The 19,341-nt window shown below is 46.1% G+C and overlaps 1 protein-coding gene across 1 annotated transcript in view; it reads right to left on the reverse strand.

The window, feature by feature from the left end:
- Positions 1–18,281: 18,281 nt before the first annotated feature.
- LOC139027817 (probable serine/threonine-protein kinase samkC) overlaps positions 18,282–19,341 on the reverse strand; it is a 2,257-nt gene continuing 1,197 nt past the window's right edge. Inside the window, exon 3 of the mRNA XM_070443798.1 lies at positions 18,282–18,864. Within this exon, the coding sequence (XP_070299899.1) occupies positions 18,282–18,864 (583 nt within the window). The remainder of the gene's footprint in view (positions 18,865–19,341) is intronic.

Genomic DNA, 19,341 nt, shown 5'->3' on the forward strand with positions numbered 1-19,341 from the left:
ACAGAACAAAAACGACGGCGCAATGTGGCTCTGATATCTGGCTTATTTGAAGTGTTGATAGGCGAACAGCCATAAAAAGCCAAGTTAWTAAGCAATTTAAAGCTTTAAACCCRGGYCATGATGAAAGTTTAATGATATCAGCACAAATTTCCYGTCACATAATCTCCCCATTTAATAAGTCTCCACTGTCAGCAGAACGTTGACGAAAAACAAGCCTAATCCCTCTGATTGACATCTCCAAACTAAATTGTCTGGGAAAAATATTTCAGGCAATTAATAAGTGCATTCTTCTCTTTCTTTTGAAAGCCAGTCTGGAATGTTCTTTGGTGATGTAGTTATAAAGGTGAGAGATTGACTGACTGAGGCATTGTTAGTGTATTAGTGAGGTCGCAGAATGGTCACCTGTGATCTGCACTCACAGCTTACCTCTGTAGGCTATAGCTTAACTACAGTATACACACTGTACGTATCAGTTCTGGATCATTATGATACTTCTGATACAGTACTGTATATAGAGCACTACAGGCATCACTTTCTGCCTCAGCATGTAGCAGGGAAACATAGGACACTGCACACACACACAGAGATTCATTATGCTAGCTTGCTCATGAGACAGGATGTCATTAGACTTGAACCAGGCTCATGTTTCCGCATTAATAAGGTTGTCAGGGGTCATCAGTGTTTTATTTGAACTTTAGTCCCCTCTTACGTTTCACACACACGCACACGCGCACGCACACGCACACGCGCACAGACACACATCCAACCTCACATACCTGAGCAGAGTGTAATGCTGTCAGTCCATCATCACAGCTGGTTCCTTAAAGGGGAAAGGGCTTAGTTATCAGCTGACCCCTAAAGACGCATCCATCTACACCCTAATGTAAAGGTCACAGTAACAGGGGCAGGTGTGTGTGGGAAATAGGAGAGAGGATTCAAATAAAGCACTCCAAACATCATTTATTTGATGATGAGAACAACTTCTGGAGTGTTCAGCTGGCAGCTCAGTAAATAGAAAGTTATGTTGTTGGGTTTTGTTTATGACGTTTTGGATGAGTTGCTGCAGGTGTTTTGGAGCGTTTGGTGCAGACAGCAGACGCAGGTCAGAGACAGATAGAGAGTTGTCATCAGAGCCTGCAGGCTGCAGCACACTGAGAGTGTAGTAGGGCTTCCAAGTTTGACTGCTCTCTATTCATCTTCTCTTCTCTCCTATCTTACTTTTCAGCTCTACCCCACATAGCACACAAACCTCTGCCAAACATAGGCACGATGGATCCCGGGAAGATGCAGTTTAGACATTGTTTGCTAATTGGCAAGACGTCTTGCAGATGTATTTAGAACGTCAACAGCTCTACATCGTTTATACTGTACGTTGGCTTTTGGCACAGACCAAACTAACCAGAAGCATCGAATGAGAGTATAGAATGGATATGTAGGAAGAACCAACAAAGAGAGAATAGACACAGTGGAGACAATGTAAACAAAGACAGAGATTCTGTGAACACTCACCTGAATCCAGTGGAGGCTCCTCAGAGGAGGAAGGGGAGGACCATCCTCCTCAGTGAATTTCATAAAAATAAAAATAGTGAAACATTAAAATCCTTTTCAGATAAAACTATACAAAATATATTCACATCACTAAATAATTGATTCAAACTGTTTCGCTATGAAGGTCTACAGTAGCCTCAGCAGCACTCTGTAGGGTAGCACCATGTGTAGCCGGAGGACAGCTAGCTTCCGTCCTCCTCTGGGTACATTAACTTCAATACAAGCACTAGGAGGCTCATGGTTTTCACCCCCTTCCATAGACTTAAACAGTAATTATGACAACTTTTGGAGGACGTCCTCCAACCTATCAGAGCTCTTGCAGCATGAACTGACATGTTGTCCACCCAATCAAAGGATCAGAGAATTAATCTAGTACTGAAAGCATAGGCTACAGCTAGCTAGCACTGCAGAGCATAACATTTAGTGAGTTGTTGACTCAAATAGATAGAAAGACAATAGTTGAACAATTTTGAACAAATTCATTTCTTCCAAAATTAAGGAGAAGCAAGAGCGAGAGAGAGAGAGAGAGAGAGAGAGAGAGAGCCAGCTATATTTCGTAGTGTATATCTATTTTTTTAAACTTTCACTTTCACTTACTCAGCTAATGAATGAAGCTAGCTAGTTTAGCTTACTCAAACACCCGGCTCAAACAATTAGCTGGCTATGGCTATCCCAAAAATGAACTCTTCCAAGTCAAGGTAAGCTTTTGGTTTTATTAATTTATTGCCACCAGGGCCCGCCGGTGTAACTTCTAAACTGCTTGCTGTACACTGTACTGTATGATTGTAGTGTGTTTACAAACGCGTTAATTCTAGTAGCTATGATGACTATGACGTTAATATGGTGAAAACGATGTAGGCTGTGTGTAGTGGTTAGCTGTTATGATATGAAGGTTTGGCTTGGAAAGGTTTATTCACCTGGCCAGAGGCAGCTGTTGTATTGTGCTCTGAAGTCCACAAGCAAAGGGGAAAGGTGAGAGGAGGAGAGAGCGTAGATGCGGAAAGGAACTAAATATACAACAAGCAAAGTGATTTTGAAGTTTATATGTGGCTGCTAGTTCTGTGTTTGAGTGTGATCAGGGGTGTATTCATTCCACCTATTCTGTAGAAAACTTTTCTTAAACTGAAGCAAACGGAAAGAAACGGGGATAAATATACCTGAATTTGTCCAATCAAAACTCTCATTTGCAACTGTCAGGCTAATGATATTAGGACCATGTTAATGTCCTCTGTCAAATAAACTTGCATTTGCCTCCCTCTAGTGGTAGGCTGCATCATTACATACATTTATATCACTTCACTGCAAAGTTACCTCAAAAGGGCGGTCCTTAGAAAAACATTTATCCAGCTCAACTGCTTCACGGCACAGACATGACAAAGCAATCGCTAAATTTGTCTCGAGCAGGCGGATCTAAATACATAAATTAATAAATAAACTTCCATAGCTCTACGATAAAGAATGCATTTTTTACGTCGGAGGCAGACACATTGCATATTCTCAGAATGACAAAATCGATCCCTTTACATCGCCCTTGTCCCCTGTCTATAGGTGGGGCGTACGCTGTTTAAATAGCCCAAATGTTGATTTAGACATTCACAAATGTAACAGATTTTGACTATCACTAATGTCATGATATGTTTGGTAGAGTAATAAAGAAGGTGAAATATTTTGTATAGATGTTCCTAAAACAGATTATAACTACAGTTGAAGTCGGAAGTTTACATACACCTTAGCCAAATACATTTAAACTCAGTTTTTCACAATTCATGACATTTAATAAGTAAGTAAATTAGTAAATTTAATTTTAATTTAATTAGTAAAAATTCCCCGTCTCAGGTCAGTTAGGATCACCACTTTATTTTAAGAATGTGATATGTCAGAATAATAGTAGAGAGAATTTCAGCTTTTATTTCTGTCATCACATTCCCAGTGGGTCAGAAGTTTACATACACTCAATTAGTATTTGGTAGCATTGCCTTTAAATTGTTTAATGTTTAACTTGGGTGAAACCTTTCAGGTAGCCTTCCACAAGCTTCTCACATCGAGGGTGAATTTTGGCCCATTCCTCCTGGCAGAGCTGGTGTAACTGAGTCAGGTTTGTAGGCCTGCTTGCTCGCACACGCTTTTTCAGTTCTGCCCACATATTTTCTATAGGATTGAGGTCAGGGCTTTGTGATGGCCACTCCAAATACTTTGTTGTCCTTAAGCCATTTTGCCACAACTTTGGAAGAATGCTTGGGGTCATTGTCCATTTGGAAGACCCATTTGCGACCAAGCTTTAACTTCCTGACTGATGTCTTGAGATGTTGCTTCAATATATCCACATAATTTTCCTGCCTCATGATGCCTTCTATTTTGTGAAGTGCACCAGTCCCTTCTGCAGCAAAGCACCCCACAACATGATGCTGCCACCCCGTGCTTCACGGTTGGGATGGTTTTCTTTGGCTTGCAGGCCTCCCTCTTTTCCCCCAAACATAACGATGGTCATTATGGCCAAACAGTTCTATTTTTGTTTCATCAGACCAGAGTACTTTTGTGCCTGTTTCCTCCAGCATCTTCACAAGGTCCTTTGCTGTTGTTCTGGGATTGATTTGCACTTTTCACACCAAAGTACGTTCATCTCTAGGAGACAGAAAGCGTCTCCTTCCTGAGTGGTAAGCTGCGTGGTCCCATGGTGTTTATACTTGCGTACTATTGTTTGTACAGATGAATGTGGTACCTTCAGGTGTTTGGAAATTGCTCCCAAGGATGAACCAGGCTAGCAGGTGTTTTCACTGACATTTTCAACATGTCCCTGATGGAGTCTGTAATACCCAACATGTTTGAAGCAGACCACCATAGTCCCTGTGCCCAAGAACATAAAGGCAACCTGCCTAAATGACTACAGACCCGCAGCACTCACGTCCGTAGCCATGAAGTGCTTTGAAAGGTTTGTAATGGCTCACTTCAACACTATTATTCCAGAAACCCTAGACCCACTCCAATTTGTATACCGCCCAAACAGATCCACAGATGATGCAATCTCTATTGCACTCCAATGCTATTCATTGACTACAGCTCAGCGTTCAACACCATAGTACCCTCAAAGCTCATCACTAAGCTAAGGATCCTGGGACTAAACACCTCCCTCTGCAACTGGATCCTGGACTTCCTGACGGGCCACCCCCAGTGGTGAGGTAGGTAGCAACACATCTGCCACGCTGAAATCAACACTGGAGCTCCACAGGAGTGCGTGCTCAGTCCCCTCGTACTCCCTGTTCACCCACGACTGCATGGCCAGGCACGCCTCCAACACCATCATTAAAGTTGCAGATGACACAACAGTGGTAGGCGATCACAGACAACGACTAGACAGCCTATAGGGAGGAGGTCAGAGACCTGGCTGGGTGGTGCCAGAATAAACAACCTATCCCTCAACGTAGCCAAGACTAAGGAGATGATTGTGGACCACAGGTAAAGGAGGACCGAGCAAGCCCCCATTCTCATCGACGGGGCTGTAGGTGGAGCAGGTTGAGAGCTTCAAGTTCCTTGGTGTCCACATCAACAACAAACTAGAATGGTCCAAACACACCAAGACAGTCGTGAAGATGGCACGACAAAGCCTATTCCCCCTCAGGAAACACAAAATATTTTGCATGGGTCCTGACTGGTTGCATCACTGCCTGGTACGGCAATTGCTCGGCCTCTGACCGCAAGGCACACAGAGGGTAGTTGTACGGCCCAGTACATCACTGGGGCTAAGGTGGTGTCAGAGGAAGGCCCTAAAAAAATTGTCAAAGACCCCAGCCACCCCAGTCATAGACTGTCTCTCTACTACCGCATGGCAAAGCGGTACCGGAGTGCAAGTCTAGGACAAAAAGGCTTCTCAAGAGTTTTTACCCCCAAGCCATAAGACTCTGAACAGGTAATCAAATGCTACCTGGACTATTGCACGTGTCCCCCCCCCCCCCCCCCCCCCAACCCCTCCTTTTACGCTGCTGCTACTCTCTGTTTATCTATATGCATAGTCACTTTTAACTATACATTACATGTACATACTACCTCAATTGGGCCGACCAACCAGTGCTCCCGCACATTGGCTAACGAGCTATCTGCATTGTTTCCCGCCACCCACCACCTGCCAACCCCTCTTTTACACTACTGCTACTCTCTGTTCATCATATATGCACAGTCACTTTAACCATATCTACAATGTACATACTACCTCAATCAGCCTGGCTAACCGGTGTCTGTATGATCCTTGCTACTTTTATGGCCTCGCTACTGTATATAGCCTTGTCTTTTTACTGTTGTTTTATTTCTTTACTACCTATTGTTCACCTAACACCTTTTTGCACTATTGGTTAGAGCCTGTAAGTAAGCATTTCCCTGTAAGGTCTACACCTGTTGTATTCGCACGCACGTGACAAATAAACTTGATTTGATTAATCAGTCTTGGCTGATTATTTTGATTTCCCACGATGTGTCAAGCAAAGAGGCACTGAGTTTGAAGGAGGCCTTGAAATACATCCACAGGTACACCTCAATTGACTCAAATGATGTCAATTAGCCCATCAGAAGCTTCTAAAGCCATGACATAATTTTCTGGAATTTTCCAAGCTGTTTAAAGGCACAGTCAACTTCTGACCCCACTGGAATTGTGATACACTGAATTATAAGTGAATAATCTGTCTGTAAACAATTTTGGAAAAATGCTTGTGTCATGCACAAAATAGAGGTCCTAACCGACTTGCCAAACTATAGTTTATTAACAACAATTTTGTGAGTGCTTGAAAAACGAGTTAATGACTCCAAACCTAAGTGTTTGTAAACTTCCGACTTCAACTGTATATATGTACATATTATAAAGTATGAAAAGGCTTATCAGTCACATTTAATTTATTACAATCATCATATTTGCATATGTTTTATTAATTGTTATTGTGTAATGTAACGATCGTTGTCTGAAGATGAGGAATCATCGGACCAAAGCGCAGCGTTAAAACAGAACACTAAACAAAATAACAAATACAATGAAACGAAACGAAACGAAACAGTCCTGTCTGGTACAGACACAAAGACAGAAAACATCTACCCACAAAACACAGGTGGAAAAGGCTACCTAAGTATGGTTCCAATCAGCAGCAACGATAGACAGCTGCCTCTGATTGAGAACCACACCCGGCCAAACACATAGAAATAGAAAACATAGAACAAAAACATAGAATTCCCACCCCAACTCACGCCCTGATCAACCAAAATAGAGACATAAAAAGGATCTCTAAGGTCAGGGCGTGACAGTGTACTAGATCAATGGGTTGAAAAGTGTTTTTTTCTCAGACATAAATAAACAATTCCAGGTGGAAGCCTGGTTTTTAAACGACACGTACCGCCACTGCCTGAATCACACTACTGTGTACTCATAACCTTCTCTGACGGTCTAATGTTAATCTCATTTGTGGTAATTGCTCCAGTCATATCTCTTTATCTTCCTTCAGCAGTAGATAACAAAACAATGGCTTTAGGCTTAGTGTATAATTTAGTGCATAATGTTAAAGACTGGCACCCTATTCTCTATCACCATAGGGCCCACATGGGGCTCTGGTCAAAATTAGTGCACTATAGGGTGCCAGTATATCTTGGATTTACGTGACTAGCGTGTAGAGGAAGTTTTCTCCATCTGTTGCTATGGGTACCCGTGGAGAATGATGATCCACTGTGTTGTATGGATGTGACTGGGTTACTTTCCTTTATCCAGCACAGCCATCTAGTGGACTAACTTGAGCATGGCATGCAATCGCTTTACCAGCCATTGGACACTTTTGATTCCTAACCTCTTTGTGTGTGGAAACACAGTAAAGAAATGACCCTAACAGACGTTGATTTTGGAAAGACCCCTAGGCACAGTATACCAGGGTTGAGGTCAATTCCAGTCAATTTAGAAAGTGTAACTGACATACCAATTCTAATTATCTTCTATGCTTTTCAATGAGGAATATCTGGAATTAGATTTGGAATTTGGCTTACTTTCTGAATTGACTGGAATGAAAATGGAATTGATCCCAACCCTGCTGTATACTGTATGTCTTAATAGGTCATAGGAACAATGCTCCTGGGTGTAAGCTATACCTTAACCTCATATGGGCCTTTATGAGTTATTCATGTGTTATACTCTGCTCCTGAGGGGGATTTGTTTATTGCTTAACTGCCTTTGCTGGAAGGATGTTTGTCTGATCTGAACACTTCTTGCTTTGTGTCTTTGTTTAACCCCTCAGGCACCGGCTGAGTCTAGTAGAATGGGAGGGTAACTGACACCCTGAAACAGATCTCCCCGGTCCCCACCCCAATCCTGCTGCTCACTGTAATAACATTCTAGTTGTTTCAACTACATATTATTAAGTAACTTGTTCCACAGCCTTTTTAGTTTACTCAACTTTTTGGTTCAAGTTGGCCCAAACTTCTGTCAACATAAAATCATGCATTTGCTCAACTTGTTTCATATGTTCATTCAACTATTATTTGGGCATCTTAACTAAAAAAGGCTGTGCAACTGGTTACATACATAATGCTTTTAACCTGGATTTTTTACACAGGTTGACATACACGATTACATTGTGCATGTTAATTTATACAGAAATTGTTATTCAACATGTCCTCACCTGGGATTTGAACTCACAACCTCTTGGTTCATGGCATTCCGATCTTCCTGCTACACCCCCATTACTGTGTCAAGTATCAGTTCATCTGACTGTTCTCTCATCATTGATTTGATTGACTTATTTGTTTTGTAATTTTAGGGTTTTCTGTGTAGTTGTCTGATGTTGGAGGGGAATATTAATCTGTTTTAATGTAACTCCTTAATCACTATGATAAATATGATATATTTACTTGAGTGTACTTTCAACAGAGCTGGTATTTACTTTGAAGTGCAAAGTGTAGCAATATACTGTAGGTGAAATCAATCATTACATTTTAGTGGGCACTCTTATCTAGAGCGATTTACAGTAGTGAGTACATACATTTCTGTACTGGTCCCCTGTGGGAATCAAACCCATAACCCTGGCATTGCATGTGCCATGCTCTACCAACTGAACCTTACAAGGCTCAGTTGACATAGACATGGGGGCATAGCAGGAAAATCATTAGGCTGTGAACCAAGAGATTGTGAGGTTAGTTCAAATCCCAGGTGAGGTTAGTTCAAATCCCAGGTGAGGACATGTTCAATAATAATTACTGTATAAATGAACATGCACATGTGATCACGTATGTCAACGTGTGTCAAAAATTTAAGTTGTAAACATTGTATGTCAAAAGCATTATGTAACTAGTTCCACAACAGTTTATTTTTGTGAAGATGCCCAAATACACATTTTTAGTTGAATGAACATATGAGACAAGTTGATCAAACATATCATTTTAAGTTGACTGAATTTTTGCCTACATTTTCTCAAGTTTGGGCCAACTAAATATGTTAAGTTTAGGTAACACTGATCGAAAAGTTCAGTAAACTAAAAAAGGCTGTGGAACCACTTCCAATTATTAGTTGAAACAACAGAATTTTGTTACAGTGCTTCTGTGTCTCCAGGTAGGCTCACCTCAGAGAGTCTGGGCCTCCAACCTCTACACACTGTTTGATCTGACTGTTAGATTCACACACACACATATGCATCCATGCACACATGCACATACACACACTGATGGTGATAGTGGCTGATAGTTCTGCTGAAAATGTACAATATATTCCTGCTCCCTTTGTAAACATGAAGGCTCAATATAAACAAGGTGATGATAGCTATTTATTAGATGTTTTCATTTTCCCACACACATTCAGCCTATGATCTGTTTTACATACATGTTTTGAAGAAGTGAACATTTTCCTTTCCCTAGATTCATCCCCCATCTCCTCCTCCCACCTCACCAATGTCCCCCTCCTCCCCCACCTCTGACATATTCTCCTTTTTAAATGTTTACACATTGCCCTCTGGCTGTGCAGGAGGGACAGATTTGGGTGACGGCATCCGAAAAAACTTTCCCCACATCCTTAAGAGTACCAGACACTTCTTCCTCAGTACTAAAGGGACAATGATATCATATCCTCTACTTTGACCTCTATCAAATCAATACTGTTTCCTCTGTCTGGTTAGATATGATTATACTCTGTGTGCTGGGTTATTGCAGATGCCCCATGCAGTGGCGACCCATCATTCAGGGCTTTTTGGGGGGGGGCTTGCCTGTTTTGCATGTTATTTTGGCATTAATACGTGTCACATAACAGTTGGCAAACAATGTAAAAATAATATATCATTGAGATAATAAAGCCACATACGAACATTATCTATTTTTGTTTTCTTGAGTAAGGCAGCTCCAAAATGCAGGTGTTTCAGCCTTGTTCAGTGATTTCTGTGGTGAGGCAAGCCAGCAGAAAATACAGAACGTTGCAGCGTGATTGGCTCAGTGTTCTGTCACTCATGGGGACACTACGTCACCGCAAAGTCTAAGAGGAGACCTCGGAAATTCAAGCCTTTTGGGTGCTGCCATAGAGTTACATTAGAAGTGGCCATCCAAGAAGGCTCAAGGTCATTGGTCACAGATAAAATGACGTCAAATAACATTATATGTAGAGAAGCTTTGATTGGACTGATCATTGTGTACAGGGAGAACACTGTAAGAATGGCACATGTTCTGAATTCTATAACTGTACAGTACCTGTCAAAAGTTTGGACACACCTACTTATTCAAGGGTTTTTCTTTATTTGTACTATTTTCTACATTGTAGAAAATTAGCAAAGACATCAAAACTATGGAATAACACATATGGAATCATGTAGTAACCAAAAAAGTGTTAAATACAATTTAGATTGTAGATTCTTCAAAAACACCCTTTGCCTTGATGACAGCTTTGCACACTCTTGGCATTCTCTCAACCAGCTTAATGAGGAATGCTTTCCAAAACTCTTGAAGGAGTTCCCACATATGCTGAGCACTCGTTGGCTGCTTTTCCTTCACTGTGTGGTCCAACTCATCCCAAACCATCTCAATTTGGTTGAGGTCAGGTGATTGTGGAGGCCAAGTCATCTGATGCAGCATTCCATCACTCTCCTTCTTGGTCAAATAGCCCTTACACAGCCTGGAGGTGTGTTGGGTCTTTGTCCTGTTGAAAAACAAATGATAGTCCCACTAAACGCAAACCAGATGGGATGGTGTATCGCTGCAGAATGCTTTGGTGGCCACACTGGTTAAGTGTGCCTTGAATTCTAAATAAATCACAGACAGTGTCACCAGCAAAGCACCCCTACACCATCACACCTCCTCCTCCATGCTTCATGGTGGGACCACACATGCAGAGACCATCCGTTCACCTACTCTGCATCTCACAAAGACATGGCGGTTGGACTCATCAGACCAAAGGACAGATTTTCACCGGTCTAATGTCCATTGCTCGTGTTTCTTGGCCCAAGCAGGTCTCTTCTTATTATTGGTGTCCTTTAGTAGTGGTTTCTTATCAGCAATACGACCATGAAGGCCTGATTCACGCAGTCTCCCTTGAACAGTTGATGTTGAGATGTGTCTGTTACTTGAACTCAGTGAAGCATTTATTTGGGCTTCAAGCTGAGATGCAGTGTTTGTGCCCAGTTTTGGGTTGGACACTTTTGTTTTCGCCTGTTGTTTTTGTGGATACCGCAATAAAGTTTGGTTTCCCCCATTATCCTCTGCTCTCTGCGCTTGACTTCACACCCACCACTCCTGGCTGTGTGACAGAAGCCCACACCATTACCCATGGAGTCAGCAGGAGCAGCTACACTCCCTCTCCCATCCATGGAGGAGCGTGTCCTCCATCATACGGCCATTCTCCCCCGAATAGGGTCAGCAATGGATCAAATGGTGGAGAAGCTGGGGACTTTATGGATCGTGGACTCGCGTTAAGGCTAGGGATTCCGCTGGTGCCGCTAGACCAACCCTTTCCCGTGCACTCCTTAGATAGCTGACCATTAGGGTCAGGGCTGGTCAGGGAGGCCACGGTTCCACTGGACATGGTAACGCAGGGGGATCATAAGGAGCGGATTAGTCTCTTCCTTATTGATTCACCTGCGTTTCCAKTGGTSCTGGGGATTCCCTGGYTGGCTAATCACAAYCCTGAGATTTCATGGAAASAGRGGGCTCTCCRMGGGTGGTCAGAGGAGTGTTCAGGTAGGTGCAGAGGAGTTTCCATCGGTGCGACGACGGTGGAGAGTCCAGACCAGGTTTCCACTGTGCTCATTCCCTCTGAATATGCCGATTTGGCTATCGCTTTCTGTAAAAAGAAGGCGACMCAATTACCACCTCATCGACGAGGGGATTGCGCRATAAAMCTCCTGGTAAAYGCTGCACTTCCCAGGAGTCACATGTACCCGTTGTCCCAGGAGGAGACAGTGGCTATGGAGACATATGTCACTGAATCTCTGGGACAGGGGTACATTCGGCCCTCCACGTCACCCGTCTCCTCGAGTTTCTTTTTTGTGAAGAAAAAGGAGGGAGGTCTGCGTCCGTGCATTGATTATAGAGGTCTGAATTCCATCACAGTGGGGTTTAGTTACACACTACCTCTCATCGCCACGGCGGTAGAATCATTTCACAGAGCGCGTTTTTTCACAAAACTGGACCTTAGGAGTGCGTATAATTTGGTGCGTATCCGGGAGGGAGATGAGTGGAAGACCGCGTTTAGTACCACATCTGGCCATTATGAGTACCTCGTCATGCCGTATGGGTTGAAAAATGCTCCAGGCGTCTTTCAATCTTTCGTAGACGAGATTCTCAGAGACCTGCACGGGCAGGGTGTGGTGGTGTATATCGATGATATACTGATCTATTCTGCAACACGCGCCGCGCATGTGTCTCTGGTGCGTAAGGTACTTGGGCGACTGCTGGAGCATGACCTGTACGTCAAGGCTGAGAAATGTGTGTTCTCCAAACAAGCCGTTTCCTTCCTGGGTTATCGCATTTCCACCTCTGGGGTGGTGATGGAGTGTGACCGCGTTACAGCCGTGCGTAATTGGCCGACTCCGACCACGGTAAAGGAAGTGCAGCGTTTTTTAGAGTTTGCCAATTACTACCGGAGGTTTATCCGGGTTTTGGTCAGGTGGCTGCTCCCATTACCTCACTGCTGAAGGGGGGGGCGGCACGTTTGCGGTGGTCAGCGGAGGCGGACAGAGCCTTCAGTCGTCTGAAGGCTCTGTCCGCCACRATCTCCTATAGGCCAGGCTCCCTTAATACTAAGGCCGACGCGCTGTCCCGTCTTTATGACACCGAGGAGCGGCCCATCGATCCTACTCCCATCCTTCCAGCTTCATGCCTGGTAGCACCGGTGGTATGGGAGGTGGACGCGGAGATCGAGCGGGCGTTACGGTTGGAACCTGCACCCCCCCCAGTGTCCAGCAGGTGTTCAGTACGTGCCGCTTGGTGTTCGTGATCGTTTGATTCGATGGGCCCATACGCTACCCTCTTCGGGTCATCCTGGTATTGAGAGGACAGTGCGGGGTCTTAGGGGGAGGTACTGGTGGCCCACTTTGGCCAAGGACGTGAGGTTTTATGTCTCCTCCTGCTCGGTGTGCGCTCAGAGCAAGGCTCCTAGACACCTGCCTAGAGGGAAGTTACAGCCCCTCCCCGTTCCACAACGGCCGCGGTCGCATTTGTTGGTGGATTTTCTCACCGACCTTCCCCCGTCTCAGGGGAACACCACGATCCTGGTCGTTGTGGATTGGTTTTCTAAGTTCTGCCGTCTCATCCCGTTGCCCGGTCTCCCTACGGCCCTACAGACTGCGGAGGCCCTGTTTACCCACGTCTTCCGGCACTGCGGGGTGCCTGAGGACATCGTTTCTGATCGGTGTCCCCAGTTCATGTCCAGAGTTTGAAGGGCGTTTATGGAGCGTCTAGGGGTCTCGATCAGCCTGACCTCGGGTTTTCACCCCGAGAGTAATGGGCAGGTGGAGAGAGTGAACCAGGATGTGGGTAGGTTTCTGCGATCGTATTGCCAGGACCGGCCAGGTGAATGGGCGAGGTACGTCCCATGGGCAGAGGTGGCTCAGAATTCACTCCGCCACTCCTCCACTAACATGTCACCTTACCAGTGCGTGTTGGGCTACCAGCCGGTCCTGGCCCCATGGCATCAGAGCCAGACCGAAGCTCCTGCGGTGGAGGAGTGGGTGCAGCACTCGAAGGAGACCTGGAGAGCCGTCCAGGAATCACTTAAACAAGCTGGTGGACGGCAGAAGAGGAGCGCTGACCGTCACCGCAGTGAGGCCCCCGTGTTCGCACCGGGGGACCGGGTCTGGCTCTCGACCCGAAACCTGCCCCTCCGCCTGCCCTGCCGGAAGCTGGGGCTGCAGTGTGTGGGGCCATTTAAAGTCCTGAGGAGGATAAACGAGGTGTGTTATAGGTTACAGCTTCCTTCTTACTATCGTATTAACCCCTCGTTTCATGTGTCTCTCCTCAGGCCGGTGGTGGCTGGTCCACTGCAGGAAGGTGAGGTGCCGGAGGTCCCTCCGCCCCCTCTGGACCTCGAGTGGTCCCCGGCGTACACTGTATGTTCCATTCTGGACTCTAGACRCCGGGTGATGGGCCTAGGGTACCTCGTGGACTGGGAGGGGTACGGTCCGGAGGAGAGGTGCTGGGTACCGGTGGAGGACATCTTGGATCCATCACTACTGAGGGAGTTCCACCGCCTCCATCCGGATCGCCCTGCGCCTCGCACCCCGGGTCTTCCTCGAGGCCGGCGGCGGCGCGCTGCGGGAGCCGCGCGTCAGGGGGTGGGGTACTGTCACGACTTCCACCGAAGGTGGCTCCCCTGCCTGTTCGGGAGGCGCTCGGCGGTCGTTGTTACCGGTCTACTAGCTGCCACCGATCCCCTTTCCTTTTCTGTTTGTTATGTCTTATTGGTTGCACCTGTTTCTTGTTTGAGTTTTGGTTCAGGACTATTTAAGCCGGTTAGGCCCGCCTGCTTTTGTGCGGGCTTGTTCCCTGTCTGTTTGTGCCCAGTTTTGGGTTGGACACTTTTGTTTTCGCCTGTTGTTTTGGGCGTTTATTGTGGTTACCGCAATAAAGTTTGGTTTCCCCCATTATCCTCTGCTCTCTGCGCTTGACTCCGCACTCACCACTCCTGGCTGTGTGACAATCCATGCATAGACGTACATGAGTACACACTATATTTATAAAGTAACAATATTTAAAGTGATACTGATTTGGATCTCACTATTCAAAACCCAGTAAGAGTTGTTGACTTTGCTACTTTGAGATTCTGAATATCAATGAGCTGATTGTCTGGGTAACTGAGCTCTGAGTGACCTCCCTCCCTCTCGCTCTGATCACGACATCACATTGAACATAATTACAGAGGGTTGCCGTGGAAATCCTGCAGCATGACCATCGATTGATTGACAGGTAAACAGGGCTATTCTGAGAGGGGAAGAGGCAGGATAAGAATGAGCATTTCCATTAGCTAGCTAACTGCTCACCTTCCCCTCTGTGTGTTAACTTCTATCTCACCATGCTGTACTTAGGTCAGAACATAATTTCTATTGGTCTTTATAAAGTCAGAGACTTTTCGGAATGAGAGCTCTGCTCCTTCTCTCTCTCTCTCTCTCTCTAATTCAATGCAATTCAAGGGGCTTCATTGGCATGGGAAACATATGTTAACATTGCCAAAGCAAGTGAAGTAGATATGCAAAAGTGAAATAAACAATAAAGATGAACAGTAAACATTACACCCACAGAAGTTCCAAAAGAATAAAGACATTACAAATGTCATATTATGTATATATACAGTGTTGTAATGATGTAGAAATGGGAAAAATAAATAAGCATAAATATGGGTTGTATTTACAATGGTGTTTGTTCTTCACTGGTCTCTCTCTGTCTCTCTCTCTCTATGTCTCTCTCTCTCTCTCTGATGCAGGCAGAATATTCTCCTGTGAAGACGTTTGATTGCTGAATGGTGGAATGCAACTGCTGCAATTCAAGGAATTTCCTCCACAATAGCTAAGAGGGATGCGCCTTCAGCTCGGAGAGAGGGAGAAGGAGACAATCAGCCTGTCTTAGATAAGGAAATGTGAGGACTTACTGTACAGTTAGTTCATGGTTGAGTGTCAATGCTGAGGAGAGATTCTCCTTCACTGGATTTAATGGATTTGTCCCAAATGGCATTCTATTCCTTACATAGTGCACTAGGGCCCTGGTCAAAAGTAGTGTACTATAGAGTATAGGGTGCCATTCGGGATGCAGATATTCCTTTGCAAAAATGTCCACTTATAATCTACATTAAATCTGTGTCAGTCAATATCTAACTATACAGTAAACTCATCAGTAATGTTACCATGACTGCAGAGGTAAGTCCCGTGTGGCTCAGTTGGTAGAGCATGGCGCTTGCAACGCCAGGGTTGTGGGTTCATTCCCCACGGGGGGACCAGGATGAATATGTATGAACTTTCCAATTTGTAAGTCGCTCTGGATAAGAGCGTCTGCTAAATGATGTAAATGTACAGTGCATTGGGAAAGTATTCAGACCCCTTGACTTTTTCCACATTTTGTTACGTTACAGCCTTATTGTAAAATTGATTAAATTGTTATTTTCTATCATAAATCTACACACAATACCACATAATGACAAAGCTAAAACAGGTTTGTGACATTTTTGCAAATTTATGAAACATAAAAAAAACGCTGAAATATTACATTTACAGAAGAATTCAGACCCTTTACTCAGTACTTTGTTGAAGCACCTTTGGCAGCGATTACAGCACCAAGTCTTCTTGGATATGACGCTACAAGCTTGGCACACCTGTATTTGGGGAGTTTCTCCCATTCTTCTCCGCAGATTCTCTCAAGCTCTGTCAGGTTGGATGGAGAGCATCGCTGCACAGCTATTTTCAGGTCTCTCCTGTCACGATCGTCTAAGTGAGGAGACCAAAGCGCAGCGTGATGTGAATATATCTTCCTTTTAATAAACGAAGAACACATAAACAAACTATTACAAACTATACAAAATAACAAACGGACTGAGGGGCAGCTAATGAAAACGAGTGCAGACATGCAACATCAACATAGAAAATCACCCACAACCCACAATGACAAAACAGGCTACCTAAATATGGTTCCCAATCAGAGACAACGACTAACACCTGCCTCTGATTGAGAACCATATCAGGCYAAACACAGAAACAGACAAACTAGACATACAACATAGAATGCCCACTCAGATCACACCCTGACCAAACAAAACAAAGAAACATACAAAGCAAACTATGGTCAGGATGTGACATCTCCAGAGATGTTAGATCGGGTTCAAGTCCGGACTCGGGCTGGGCCACTCATGGACATTCAGAAACCTGTTCCGAAGCCACTTGGCTGTGTGCTTAGGCTCATTGTCCTGTTGGAAGGTGAACTTTCGCCCAGGTCTGAGTTCCTGGTGTGCCTCAGTTGTAGAGCATGGCGCTTGCAACGCCAAGGTTGTGGGTCCATTCCCCACGGGGGACCCAGGATGAAAAAAATATGTATGAACTTTCCAATTTGTAAGATGCGCCTTCTTGATAACGAGCGGCTCTGCTAAATTGATGTAACTGTACAGTGCATTGGGAAAGTAATTCAGAGACCCCTTACTTTTTCCACATTTTGTTACGCTACAAGCTTATGTAAATTTGATTAAATTGTTATTTTCTATCATAAATCTACACACAATACCAACATCATGAAAAGCTAAAACAGTTTGTGACACATTTTTGCCAAAATTTAAAATGAAACAAAAAAAAACGCTTTGAAAGATTACATTTACAGAAGAATTCAGACCTTTAACTCAGTTACTGTTGTTGAAGCACTTTGGCAGGCGATTACTACAGCACGCAAGTCTTCTTGGATATGACGCTACAAGCTTGGCCTCAACACTGTATTTTGGGGAGTTTCCTCTCCATTCTTCTCCGCAGATTTCTCTCAACTCTGTGCAGGTTGAGATGGAGAGCATCGCTGCACAGATATTTTCAAGGTCTCTCCCTGTCCACGATCGTCTAAGTGAGGGACCAAAGCGCAGCGTGATGTGATATATCTTCCTCTTAATAAACGAAGAAACACATAAACAAACTATTACAAAACTGATACCAAAATAACAAAACGGACTGCAGGGGCAGCCTACAATGAAAACGAGTCGCAGAACATGCCAACATCAAACATAGAAAAATCAACCACACAACCCACACCAATGCGACAAAAAGCTACCTAAAATATGGGTTCCCATCGCAGAGACAACGACTAACACCTGCCTCTCGATTTAAAGAACATATCAGGCCAACACAGAAACAGACATAACTAGCCATACAACATAGAATGCCCACTCAAGGATCTACACCCTGACCAAACAAAACATAGAAAACATACAAGCCAAACTATGGCAGGAAGGCCCGTGACAGTACCCCCCACCCCCCCCCCCCCAAGGTGCGGACTCCGGCCACAAACCTAAACCAAGGGGGGGTCTGGGTGGGCATCTGTCCGCAGTGGCGCTTGGCAACAGGACCGTGGACCCCACTCCCCATAGTCATTACCCGCTTACAGTGGCCTCTTAGGGAGCCGCGACCCTCGCTTGGCAACCCCACTTAAGGGCCCCACTGGACTGAGGAGCAAGCCTCTGGACTTGAGGGGCAGCTCCGGACTGAGGGGCAGCCTCCGGACTGAGGAGCAGCTCCGGACTGGGAGGAGCAGCTCACAGACTGAGGGGCCAGCTCAAACTGAGGGGCAGCTCAGGGTGAAGGGCAAGCATCCGAACTGAAAGGGCAGCCCGGACTGGAAAGGGCGGCCTCTGGCAGCTCCTGGCTGACGGCCGGCTTGGCGGCTCCTGGCTGACGGACGCTCTGGCGGCTCCTGGCTCGACGGCAAGCGCGCTCTGCTGCGGCTCTGCTCTGTGCTGACGGACGGCTGCGCCTGGCTCGGAGCTGGCGTTCCTGACTGACGGACGCTCTGGCCGGCCCTGATGACAGACGGCTCTGGCGGCTCTGACTGACAGACGGCTCTGGCGGCTCTGACTTGACGGGCGGCTCTGACGGCTCAGGACAGACGGGCGGCGCTGGATAGACGGGCGGCTCAGGGGCGCGCTGACGAACGGGGCGGCTCAGGCGGCGCTGGACAGACGGGCGGCTCAGGCGGCGCTGGACAGACGGGAGAACTCTGGCGGCACTGGACAGACAGGCGCACCTGTAGTGCGGAGACGGAGAGACAGCCTGGTGCGGGGGGCTTGCCACCGGAGGGCTGGTGCGTGGGGCTGCCACAGGAGGGCCGGTGCGTGGGCTGCCACAGGAGGCCGGTGCGTGGGGCTGCCACAGGAAGCTGTTTGCGTGGGGCTGTCACAGGAGGGCTGGTGCGTGGAGGTGGCACCGGATAGACCGGACCGTGGAAGGCGCACTACAGGTCTCCGAGCACTGAGCCTGCCCAACCCTACCTGGCTGAATGCTCCCCGTAGCCAGGCCAGTGCGGTTGAGGTGGAATAAACCCGCACTGGCTGTGCTGGGCGAACCGGGAACACCATGCGTAGGGCTGGTGCCATGTTACCCCGACCCGAGGAGACGCACTGAGACCAGATGGCGTTGAGCCGGCTTCATGGCACCTGGCTCGATGCCCACTCTAGCCCGGCCGATACGAGGTGCTGATATGTACCGCACCGGGCTATGCCTGCTATCGGACGGACACCGCTTGCGCCTCCACGGCCATACACATGTTGCCTGCCCCGGTCCCTCTCTCTCCACGGTTAAGCACGGGGAGTGGCTCAGGTCTTCCTACCTGGCTTAGCCACACTCCCCGTGTACC

Source organism: Salvelinus sp. IW2-2015, linkage group LG6.1 (genome assembly GCF_002910315.2).
Source record: "Salvelinus sp. IW2-2015 linkage group LG6.1, ASM291031v2, whole genome shotgun sequence".
NCBI lineage: Eukaryota > Metazoa > Chordata > Actinopteri > Salmoniformes > Salmonidae > Salvelinus > Salvelinus sp. IW2-2015.